Source organism: Akebia trifoliata, chromosome 11, assembly GCF_017979445.1.
Source record: "Akebia trifoliata isolate Shusen 1 chromosome 11, ASM1797944v1, whole genome shotgun sequence".
Taxonomy (NCBI): Eukaryota; Viridiplantae; Streptophyta; class Magnoliopsida; order Ranunculales; family Lardizabalaceae; genus Akebia; species Akebia trifoliata.
The window spans coordinates 4,262,349-4,274,699 of NC_141385.1; the positions used below are offsets into that span (position 1 = coordinate 4,262,349).

The 12,351-nt window shown below is 33.3% G+C and overlaps 1 protein-coding gene across 1 annotated transcript; it reads right to left on the reverse strand.

Annotated features, from left to right (window-relative positions):
- Positions 1-3,016: 3,016 nt before the first annotated feature.
- Positions 3,017-4,117, reverse strand: LOC147390454 (uncharacterized). Its single transcript, XM_086459409.1, has 2 exons — positions 3,903-4,117; positions 3,017-3,831 (listed from the first exon to the last, which is right to left on the reverse strand). Exons 1-2 carry the CDS (start codon positions 4,071-4,073, stop codon positions 3,307-3,309), a joined length of 696 nt encoding a protein of 231 aa, XP_086315535.1. The 5' UTR covers positions 4,074-4,117; the 3' UTR covers positions 3,017-3,306.
- Between the last annotated feature and the right edge of the window lie 8,234 nt (positions 4,118-12,351).

Below are 12,351 nucleotides of genomic sequence, written 5' to 3' on the forward strand. Positions count from 1 at the left end.
CTTAAAACTCATAAACAGCGTGGCTAAATAATGGCTAACATGTACGGATCAGAGGGACCCAACTTGCATTTATCCCCTACATGCATCCAAAAAAATGGGTACCCTGGCAATTTACTTATTAGAAAAAAAAAAAAAAAAATCTTGACCACGTAATATATATATACATGCATCCAAAAAAATGGGTACCGTGGCAATTTACTTATTAGAAAAAAAAAAAAAAATCTTGACCACGTATATATATATATATATATATATATATATATATGCATCCAAAAAAATGGGTACCGTGGCAATTTACTTATTAGAAAAAAAAAAAAAATCTTGACCACGTAATATATATATATGCATCCAAAAAAATGGGTACCGTGGCAATTTACTTATTAGAAAAAAAAAAATTCTTGACCACGTAACATATATATATATATATATATATACCTGCATCCAAAAAAATGGGTACCACGGCAATTTACTTATTAAAAAAAAAAAAAAATCTTGACCACGTAATATATATATATCATATATTGGTAAGTGGATATAATCTTAGAGAATTAGTTCGATAGATATTGGGATAGAAATGAGCCTACGGTCAATCAATTAAGATAGTTAGAGATGTTCATGAAAGAGAACAAATGGTACGATAAATCAGTTCTGAGTTATAATTGATTTCCATAAGGATGGCTTTTGAGTAGGGGCGAAGCTTGGATTTTTCTGTAGTGGGGGCAAATTATGGTTGATTGTATAGTGAAGATGAATGATTTTAAGGAGAAATTAAAAGATTTTTAGTTAGAAATTGAAAAAAAATGATATTTAGATCATTTTAATTAATATTTGAAAAGTCCCAATCATGAGGCAATTTCATCAACAAAAAATTGAAGAGGTGCAAGAGTGGGGACAAATGAGACATGTAATTAGTTGAAAATATAAGGATGTCTTAAAGTCCTGTGGGGGCAAAAATTAGAGGGAGGTGAGGGTGTGGGGGCAAATGGGGAGAGAGATGAGGGAATGGGGACAAATGAGACATGTAATTAATTGAAAATATAGGACATCTCAAAGTTCTGTGGGAGGGCAAAAATTGGAGGGAGGTGAGGGTGTGGGGGCAAATGGAGAGGGAGGTGAGGGAGAGGGGACAAATGGGTCATGTAATTAGTTGAAAATAGAGGTGTCTCAAAGTTCTATCGGGCAATTGCCCCCAACTAGTTCCACCCTGCTCAAAGCCACAACAGTGGTGTTGGTTCAAGTCCAGAATGTTAAATGGTGAGTACAGCGTCCTTATTAGGACTATAATCTTACCAAATTAGTAGGATTAGCCCCAATCTGTAACAACTTGATTAGAACGCCATAGCCTTAACAAAATGGGATACAACGAAATCTCACATGTAATTAAAATAATAAAAATTAAGAAACATCATTTTGTATTTTCCAAAATTTTCTTGGATTTTTTGTTTTTTACGAATTATTCTGAATTAACCAAATTGACGAAGCCCCCACTGCATAATTACTTCCCAAACTTTGTTACTATGCTAGTGAGTTTCAACGTCCGACTTGACTTAACCCCAAACCATATTTTTGGTCTTGGGCTCAAAATTTTGGCCCAAATGTTTGATCATAAATGGCTAAATAAAAAATATAAATTGGCAAAACCGGGGTAGAACTAGTAAGGAGCTGGTGGGGGCAATTGCCCCAACAGAACTTTGAGATATCCTTATATTTTCAACTAATTACATGTCCCATTTGTCACCACTCCCTCACCTCTCTTCCCATTTGCCCCCACACCCTCAGCTCCCTCCAATTTTTGCCCCATAGAACTTTGAGACACCCCTATATTTTCAACTAATTACATATCCCATTTGTCCTCACTCCCTCACCTCTTCAATTTTTTGTTCGGTGACATTGCCTCTTGACTGGGACTTCTCAAATATTAATTGGAAATGACCTTAAATATTATTTTCTTCAACTTCTAACTAAAAACCTCTTAATTTCTCCCTAAAATCATTCATCTTTATTATACAACTAACCATAGTTTGCCCCCACTACAGGAAAATCCTGGTTCTGCCCTTGGTTTTGAGGAAAACTAGTCTCACCAATTTAGTAAAATTTCACTTTTACCAAGGGTCGTTGAGTTCACTTTGTGGTGATCTAAAATGTGATCCATTGTCCATGATCTAGAAGACTATGGTGATTGGTTATAGGATCACGAAAAATAGGAGTGTTTTTTTCCTTTTTTTTAATCTTTCTATAAATGCTTTTGATTTCTTTTCAAATAAATTCAAGTTTATTTTTATTTTTATGAAGTTTAGAAACTGTAGGGGTTTCAGGGTCCAAAAACTCAGATCAAGTTTTATTTATTTCTTTTCAAATAAATTGATTTGTTCATAAAGTTTAGAGTTTGTGAGTTACTATCCAGAACGGTGTCCCGTTCCTGAAGAATGGTGTTTACTTGGCACAGTTTTATTGGAATTCAAAAAAATTAGATTGCGACTTGTTTAAGGTGAGTTCAATAAAAAAATTTGCTAACTTGATCCTATACATGAAAGTGTACCGAGTTGACTCACTGTTTTCGTCACATGGCACACATTGATAATTGATTTAGTGCATTGGGATGTACTATGTTAATTCACTACTTCTGGTAGTATGGTGTGGCATGAAAATTGTTTTATTTCACAATGGGTGTATATTGAGTTTAACTCTCTATTTATGAAATCTGAAACTTATTTTACTACTTTGTGAATCATCTCATTGTTTAGTGCCATATGGCATTCATAAAATTGGGAATTGATTTCTTGGGTAACATTAAGTTAATTGGAAACTAAATAGTCGATGTCTTGCAGTAGAGACCTACTCTCTAGTCGAGAGGAACTGATGCCTAAATTTCGGATTTGATTATCGAATCTAATCTGGAGTCAAATTTGATTCCTAGACCTAAATCAGGTGGTGACTCCAACCCAATCCCCAGAGGGGGGAGGGCTCCCCTCTCAAGATCTGCGGCGCCTTCAATGAGTTATACTAAGTTCCATAATCAATGCAAATCATATTAAATAAAATTGTTATGGAAATATAAAATTTACAATGATTTGACTTAGACATATAAGACTTGTTCTTGGTTTCAACACCAAGATTTTAAACTTTTAACAAAATTCAAGCAGCGGTTGTGAGATTGACTTTGAAGAAGAAGCTCATTTGCATCCGAAATCCTAGGGATGAAGATTGGGTGTCCTTCTAGTGGCCAAAATTAATATTCCCAAGCTCTCGTATGTTCTCCATTGCCTCGTTGCTTGGTGATCTTCATCCCCGTGTTGATGCACCTAATTAAACTCCATTACCATTCTTTTGGTTTGGACTCTGATACTTATGTAATGGGCATGAATTAGAGTCAAAACGATAAAGAATCGTAACCAGAATCACTGATGAAGCAAACATTGGAACTGGGCCGAAGATCCAAAGCAACAATGTAACCGCAAAGTAAAGTGCTCGAAGCCCAAGTGAAAAGTAATTGCTTCCTTTGATCACGTCAAGCGTCACATATTTCACTTCTACTCCGGAGTTGGGAATGGTCATGAGGAAGTTGGCATGGACAAAGTGCCTTACGGATTGGATGAACGATGCGAAAGCCAAGAGGAAACAAGACAAGAGGCTGATGTACTTAATGATAATGGTGTTTTTGCTTGTGTCACCGTAAATAAGATCATCGCTTAAGAATATGTTGTGGTTACTACTTCCGACCCATGCCCCAATTAACGAGCTTAAAGCTATGGAAAGAGTAGCCAAGTTTGTTGAAGCTGTTGTGTTGCTAGAGATCACTGATAGAGCTGTCGACATATCTTTTGAACCAGTCTGCGAAAAAACCCACTATTAATATGAGATAATTTAGCTAAATTAGCACGAAAAAAGATGGAAATACTGACCTGTTGCATGAAACTCTCAACCCAAGCTTTCTTGTTGTGATTCTCATATCCAATGGCTGTATTTTCAGGACACCTTAGGATTCTATAGAGGAGGAAGAGATGGTAACCAAACATGATCAATAATCCACATGGGACCAAGAACAGATCAAGGTATTTCTCTTCCCAATCCATCTTCTTCGTTAACTAATTGGCATTGGAAGAGATAGGGTTTATAAACTTAAATAACAAAGAAAAAAGATAATATTTCTCTTTATTAACTATTTTAAGAGTCGTGCTGGGGTGACACTGGATTTACTGTGATTCTCACAATTCTGTCGGTGACATACATACATAACTGTAGATGGTTTTTACTTGTATCGCGAGGAAACACATCTATGGTTTATGTGCACATCACACGTCAGACTTGTGAGAATCACAGTAAATACCATGTGTCATTCCAGCATTTTCCTTATCTATCTTATCTTAAATGGTTTGGCTCTTTCACCTTTTGTTCTACTTCTTGGGATTGGTCCCCAGAGTATGGGTCCCTAGAGTATGGGTAAGTCTTGAGAAAGTCACGAAGAGACGGCTTTGAAGTCATAGATGGATTGCTTGCAGCGGAATTAACAAGGCCCTAGTGTCATTATTTATTGAAGTAAGGATAAATCTGTAATTTAAGTCATGTGGGTCTCAATTAAAATTCATGAGCAGCCTGGCTAACATGTCAGGATCACAAGGACCCAACTTGCATTTGTCTCCCACATGCACCCAAAATAGTGGGCACCATGGAAATTTAATTTATCAAAAAAAGAAAAAAAAAAAAAAAAGATGGGTTGACCATGTAAAATATAAATATATTTTGGTAAGTGGATATAATCTTAAAGAGTTAATTCGATAGATATTGGGAAAGAAAGGAGTCAAAGATCAGTATATTAAGATAGTTAGAGATGTGCATGAAAGAGTTCTAAGAGAACAAATGATAAGATAAATCAGTTCTTAATTATAATTGGTTTCCATAAGGACAGATTTTGAGAACAAATGAGTAAGGATGGATTTCCTTATTGGCAAAGTAAGATTTTGAGTGTTACGTTGTTTTGCTCAAATGGGTTATCACATCAGAAATTCAACATCACAGCCCTCTAAATTTCATCGAAAAACTTAGATTCAGAAAAATAAAAATATTCAAAAAATAATTTCTTTTGAATTGGATCCAAGGTTTTGAAAATTGATGGCTATCAAACTTTCAAATAAAAATGAAAAATGGTGAGGAATTAACTTTTTTTGATTTTTTACTTTAAAATTCATAGAATTTCATATCTACAGCTCTGAGGCATCATGTTTTTGGATGCCAAGAGGTGAGCCAAAGACCCTTAGTAGGAGTGAAATTCTTATTAACTTAGTAAGGTTAGCTAAGGGACTCTTTGAGAATTTATATTTTATATCTAGTCATGTATGATCCAAACATTTTGAGGCTAAAATTTGAACTCAAGACCTAAAAAATGGTTTGAGCTTACTTACATTCTCAAGCCTAGTCGATTGTGAGTCAAGTTGGACTATCGGTCAGCTCAACGCATTGAAACTCACTAACATAGTAAAAAAGTTTGGATTCAGTAATTGATTGAAAAGAACTTATTCAGAAAATGTATGAATAATTCTTGCAAACAATAAAATAAGGCAAAATTGATTGAAAATCCTGTCACAAGTGAAAAAGACCATTAATAATCCTAATTTAAAGAAACTTACACGTTGAAAATTCTAAATGTGGAAAAAAAACCAACATTGACGCGGATTGAAGTAGTTATCTAGAACATGATTTAAATGGAGGAACAAGATTTGTTTAGCCTTCACAATAAGACTTTGATGATGGTGATGTCGATGACTAACACGTGGAATAATTCTTTAGAGAATTTTTTATTTCTTCCCTAAGAACTTTCACGTGATTTAGTATTTTTTATTTGAATTATAGATCACTAAAAACAAATCATTGACTTGGAAAATTGATATTTTCTTAGCAACTTGAATGTGGCTTCCTTGAAATACCCTTAAATTCTACATAAAGACTAAAGAGGGTGGAATGGTTATTTTTTCAATAAGAGTCAGATAGTCTAGAAAGGCCCTCTAACCTATTCAAAAAGCTTGACCATATTACTTTATATTCCTTGGATTATTTAAAGAAGATTGATTTTATCTAAGGTTGATTGAACATCATAAATCAGAAAGAAGGGCATCTCGAGATAAGTATCATTCAAGATCTCGAACTAGATTACTGGAATAAATCTTATTTGAGCCAAAGTTGGGAAAAATTTATAAAGATTATATGGCAAATACGACTGTCAAGTCCAACAAAACAAAAAAAAAGCCGGCTAAATTCTAAAACCCAGTGTAAGCTAAATGTTAAGAACTCGCAAAAAATCATAGAAACATCGATGCTTAACTCCATCAAGGCTATATATATGATTCACAAAGATTTATTATGGAAGAAAGAAAAAAAATTTATATGTGCATCATTTTTTTCATATTTGCTTTATAATCGTTTTTGTTACAAAATTCTGGCTTGAGTGTTATAGTGAAATCAATAAATATTTCATGGATGCAAAAATCAAGAAAAAAATAAAAGTTGATTTTGAAAATTTGGGGCAAATCACACGTTGTGTTTCCTTCTATCCAACTAATTTTTTTTATTATATATTTTTAATTATTTTACGACTCAACAGTATTAATCCATGACTCCCTTTTTTTTTTTTTTTTTTTATCTTTATTCAAAAGCAACATTTTTCTTGATAATTTCTTAAAATCTCAATAATTGATTGTAAAAAAAAAAAATAATAAGGATAATTAGAAAATCTTTACAGGGAGCATTATAAAGGTCATTTTACTCATTAAAAAGGAAAAAAAAAATTCTTTTAATTTGATTAGTATGCATCATTTAAATAGTACTTAATAAGTAAATTCTGATTTCTTGGGCAAGAACTTTACAACGATGTCTTCACTAAATCAATATTCCAACAATGTAACTAAAATTTTAATTTTTATGAATAATTTCCTTTTTACTGAGTTACCTATGAAAAATAGAGATCTTATTATTTAAAACGAAAATAAATTATAAAAACCATACTATAATTTGAGAGTCAAGTTCATTACACAAATCTAATGGCTACAAATCACCCATCATACTGATTTTTTAATGTAAATTGTTATTGGCACACCGAATTTTACTTCTTACACTGCAATTTCTTAAATTATTTGTCGTACCTGAATTAAAGATTAAAACACACCATTTAAACATTACAAAAGATTGGTTCAAGTTATTATTTCAACATTAGAAAGCATTATAACGCATTCAAACAACTTCAGGATTTGTTTACAATCAGGACTAGGATCATATAAAATCCTAAATCTAACAAAAAGAAATCCAAACAAAGAGATTTTTTATTGGCAACCCAACTTTTATTTAGTTTTTATCATTATTTTATTTTTAATTGGGTTGTAATAAATAAAGGTTGGGGTGTTAATAGCAGCTCTTGTTTTTTATTTAGTTTTGTATGATAGTGCATGTTATGTGTCCAACCTGACGTAACGTAACTTAACCTAACCTGCTGTTTTGTAGTGCCTGACTCAATAATCTCGATGATAAATGAAGAGAGCTTCTATTGCCACACCAAATTTTACTTAGAGTATCCCAAGGTATGTGTTATTAATTATATATTGGTCTCCTATGAATTGGGGAGTTCTATGTAAAAGTTGGTGAAATAATAGAAGCTCACTAATGGATTAATTATTTAGTTTGGTATATAGTTGAGGCATCCAGTAAGGAAAAAACTTTGAAACGGAAAGCCCCTTCAAAATTTTGAAGGAACCCTTTTCATTGGATTACACACGGCACTTTTAAGGAGTATTTCAAAATTTGGCAAAAATATAGGGTGTGAAATAAATTCAAAACACCACGTGTCTTATAACGAAGAGGGTTCCTTCAGATTTTGAAGTGGGGATGTCTGCTTCAAAGTCAGACTCATCTGGTAAATATGGGAAAACTCCACTACAGTTTCTACCCATTTTTGTTTTGCAATGCTCGTCCTGAGTCCAACCTTACATAATTTAACTTAAACTTACTAATATTTTATAATTTTGTTACTTTCATTGGGAGAGATAGATCCTCAATTCATATATTGGAGGTCATTATGGGCATGATGATTGAATTTTTTTCCTCTCATCCGTGGGTTTAGACAATTTGCCAAACCACATAAATCTTGCGTTCTTATGTGTTAGTTTTTTTCCTTCTTATTTTTACTCTTGTTATGCTTTTGCACAACAAGATTTACATGAAAGATCATTTTTTACCATTAATTGGGGTTTTGTACACAATCAATCTTCATTGACATGACGAAACCATCTTAGTTAACTTTTTCTTAGTTTATCGTCTATCTGATTTACCCTTATATTTTCTTCAATACATTCTTTCTATATATATTTTTCTTTCTAATCTTTCTAGTCATTCATCTCAATATCCTCATTTCCGCAACGATCAATTTATTTATAGAATGCCTCCTAACCGTCCATCATTCAACAACATAAAGTATAATGGGTCATATTGTTATCTTATACAAATTTGTTTTGTGTAATGATTTTTTAATTCAACTTGACAGGGTAACTCAAAACTCAACTGACGTGTACCTTGCAAGAACCGTAGATTTTTCTCTCAGGATATACAATTGTACATCCCCATAAAACATGTGCAATTGGGTATCTTGTGGGGGAAAAAATCCATGATTCTTGCACCTGCCACATAAATGAGTTTTTGAGTTATTCTATTAGGTTGAGTTACAAAATCAGCAATCATTTGTTTTTAATTTGATTGGTATGCGTCGGTGCATATAGAACTCAAGAAGTACACCTCCACTTTAACCATCTCAATTCTAATTTTTATATAACATGAGTTTTATCCATAATCAAATGGACATCTTATTATTTATAACAAGAAAAAATTATATTACTTAAAAGAAGTATTTAATGAATGTCATAAATAATATGATGTCGGTGTACATGTGCATTGTACATGTCCCTCTTCTATCTTCCGAGCGATATATGTTCATGTATTACACATCATCAAACCTGTTGACTCATTAATATTTCAATCATATTTGGTCGTCACGCAATGTGATTGACGATTTCTAGTCGTTAGATTGGAGTATTTCATAAATTTTAAACTCAATATTTTACTAATGGGTTTGGCTCATGGTGAAAAATGCCTGAATCTGACAGCTAAAAATTATCCATCTAACCTATTTTTAATTTATATTGGGTTGTGTGGCCTTAACCCATTTATTTCTTTATTTAGTAGTGCCTGCGGTGTGGCAAAGCTGACCTAAACTGATCCTAATGTTAAGTGTCGTGATAATATGATTCACCAAGTTGCATACTCAATCGACTCCCTGACGTGGATAAGTTCGGGAACCTTAAGTGTCGTGATAATATGATTCGCCAAAGTTGCATACTCAATCGACTCCCTGACGTGGATAAGTTCGGGAACCTTAAGTGTCGTGATAATATGATTCGCCAAGTTGCATACTCAATCGACTCCCTGACATGTATAAATTTGGGAATCGTAGATCTGTATGTCTTGGGAAACATGATTACAATTTTTTATGGGGAAGTGCAATCATGTATCGCGAGACATATAGATCTATGGTTCCCGAACTTGTCCGGAGTTGATTGAGTATGCCACATGGCAAATCATATTATAAGGACTCTAATCTTAATCCTAATCCCTTTTAACAAACAAATTAAATAAAGGAATATAAAATAGAAGAGCAGACAACTTTCCAAACGAATCAGCCTAAAACAGGCTTTAGTGTGGGCATTTTTAATACTTTATTTGTTTTTCTTACTCTTGGCATGCATGTCAAACATGTCTCACATTTTAATGAAATTAAAGTTGCCTTCCTTGACATTTGATTTGGACAAAACATGTCAAAAATCTACTTTTTGACTTCGACAAAATATAGGTGGGAAAACAAATTATAGGTGGGAAAACATAAATGATGGGTGACTTTTTTTGGGATAGATGAGCAAGTACTACAATGTTCAAAGGACGACTAGTCATCCATATCTTCAAAAATCCATTGAAGAGTCAATATTCTTCCTTGAATTTTTGAGGATCTAGAACAATTAAAGACTTTTAATTCAAGCATAACTTACTTTTTTTTTTTTTTTTTTCATTTCTGGTATTCTACACCACTTCTTATTACTTCATTAGATTTCTGGTGTATGTGTTTGTTTATTAGCATCTCTCACTATTTATATTGTAGAAGGAGAAAAAGGAGTGCAATTTTTTTTATATTATTGGATTGCAATTATAGTGACAGCTTGCAAGAAGGATTTTTTAAGTGATAGGGTGCAATTGGTTAGAGATGATTTGTACAAGTCTCCCTCCCTCTCGTGACATGATATGTGTTAGAATCATAGATTTTATGTCTTGGGATACGCATGTACATCTCTATAAATATGTGTAATTGTGTATCCTGAAGAACAAAGATCAATGGTTCTAGCACGCATCACATCAGGAGAGTATTTTTAGTATGCCATGTGGGAGAGTCAGAAATTATTACTCTTTTTGTTTTTCTTACCAAATTGAATGTTCAACAGAGTTTGTAGATATTGAAAAATAATTTTTGAAAATGGTTTAGCGAAGATCTATTAATGCAAAAGCAATTCTCAATGAAACTCTGCTGCACCAAAATGAGGTCATAGTGACCACAATAAGTTTAAAATGAGTCGAGTTTGAATCGGATCTGAATATATCCTTATCCATATCCATATCCGAATTTCTTATTTGGATATGTATTTGACTCGAATCCTATTAATTAAGACTATATGTAAATCAGTTTGCTTTCAGTAAACTTGAATCCGTATTTGATTGAGATCTTGTTAGTTAAAACTATATCCAAATCAGTTTGCTTTCATTAAACTTGGATTCATATCCGACCCAACCGGATTACTTGATTCAAGTAGATCAATTGGATAATTTTGGACCATTCAACATTTTTTCACTATATTTCTTTTATAATTGATATACTATATTATTTATCATTCTAATTCTTTTCTTTTATAAGAATTCATGTTATATTAAAATAGTAGAGAAAAATATTTTGAACAACATAAAAATATAATTTTCACAATAATATATTATTTGGATCTAGACAGATATAAGGATTGATCCATATCTGACCTGAATCCAATTTGGATTAAGGGACATCAACCCATTATTTATCTAGATCTACTCAAAAGGTCCAAACCAACTAAATTCAGATTGGGATCAGTCAGATTTCGGATAATATCCGACCCATTTTATGCCCTGGACCACAATGCATTGGGCAAACTCTAAAAGAGTGTCCGGATTGCCTTGGATTTATCTGGCACACATAAGACAAAAGATGCGGAGGACGGTATCTGTTGTCCTTCCAACTTTAGGGGTACCGTCCTACCCTGATCTGCTCCACTGTGTATTTTCTCATTGAGTAATGATGTTGGAAGAAAGAAAAGGGTCCCCCAATTAATCAAGAATACAAGTCTTCTCTCTTGAGGACCCTCATTTGTTTAAGTTTAATCTCTTAATCTACCGTGGTAATCTCCAAAGTACAAAGATAACATTACCTCTTTGGGCATAAAATTTATCCCAAGGCACAATGTGTTCCTTCAAGATGCCAAAAATCTGATATTTAGAAAAAATCATGTGGGATTAAATATAAATCAAGTTTTTAATCACGGAATTCTGGACCTGTAAGCTTGACTATCAAGAGCGAGGCAACTGGCCTCTTAGAGCACCATATCTCGCCCAAATTCCACAGGACATGCAATATCCCCAGATTCATGTTGATCTTTATTATCTAAGGTTGGATTTTGGCTTATATAGAAGGATTGGTTTAATTATAGTTGGAAAAGAAGTTTCGAAAGACGATGATCTTGGCTTGACTTTTAGGGAAGGTGATCGACTAATACAAAACACTAATGATAAATTGGAGCGGCAAAACATACGTGGTCTATACACAGCTAATGTAACAAGGGCACAGAATGGTTGATTTTTTCGTTGTGCTTCTTGAAAAAAAGATTTAAGATTTTGTGTCATTGCCGCGTCAATCGTGCACAAACCATGTATGTTTTGCCACACCGATTTATCACAGCTCAATACAAAAGGACTGGTTCTTTTACGTATGAAAAAAATATGAGTTGCAATTTTTATACTTAACAATTTTTACTCAATGTGTATGCGGCTGACATGGCAAGGGCACATAACCATAAATCTTTCTCTTCGTCGTACACAAGGAAAACGATCAATGGTTCTATGACCTTGTCACGTAGCCGAATGAAAATTTTCGAGTCAGAAAATCATTGGCGAAAAAACATACGAAGGATGGTCAATCTTGACTTGACTTTTTTATAAGTAAACTGAAGAAGTGAATCCCCATTAGCACGG

Coding starts and splice junctions, on each gene's coding strand:
- LOC147390454 (XM_086459409.1), bottom strand. CDS start 4,073: ATGGATTGGGAAGAGAAATACCTTGATCTGTTCTTGGTCCCATGTGGA. Junction 3,832..3,902: donor TTGAGAGTTTCATGCAACAG/GTCAGTATTTCC, acceptor GTTTTTTCGCAG/ACTGGTTCAAAAGATATGTC.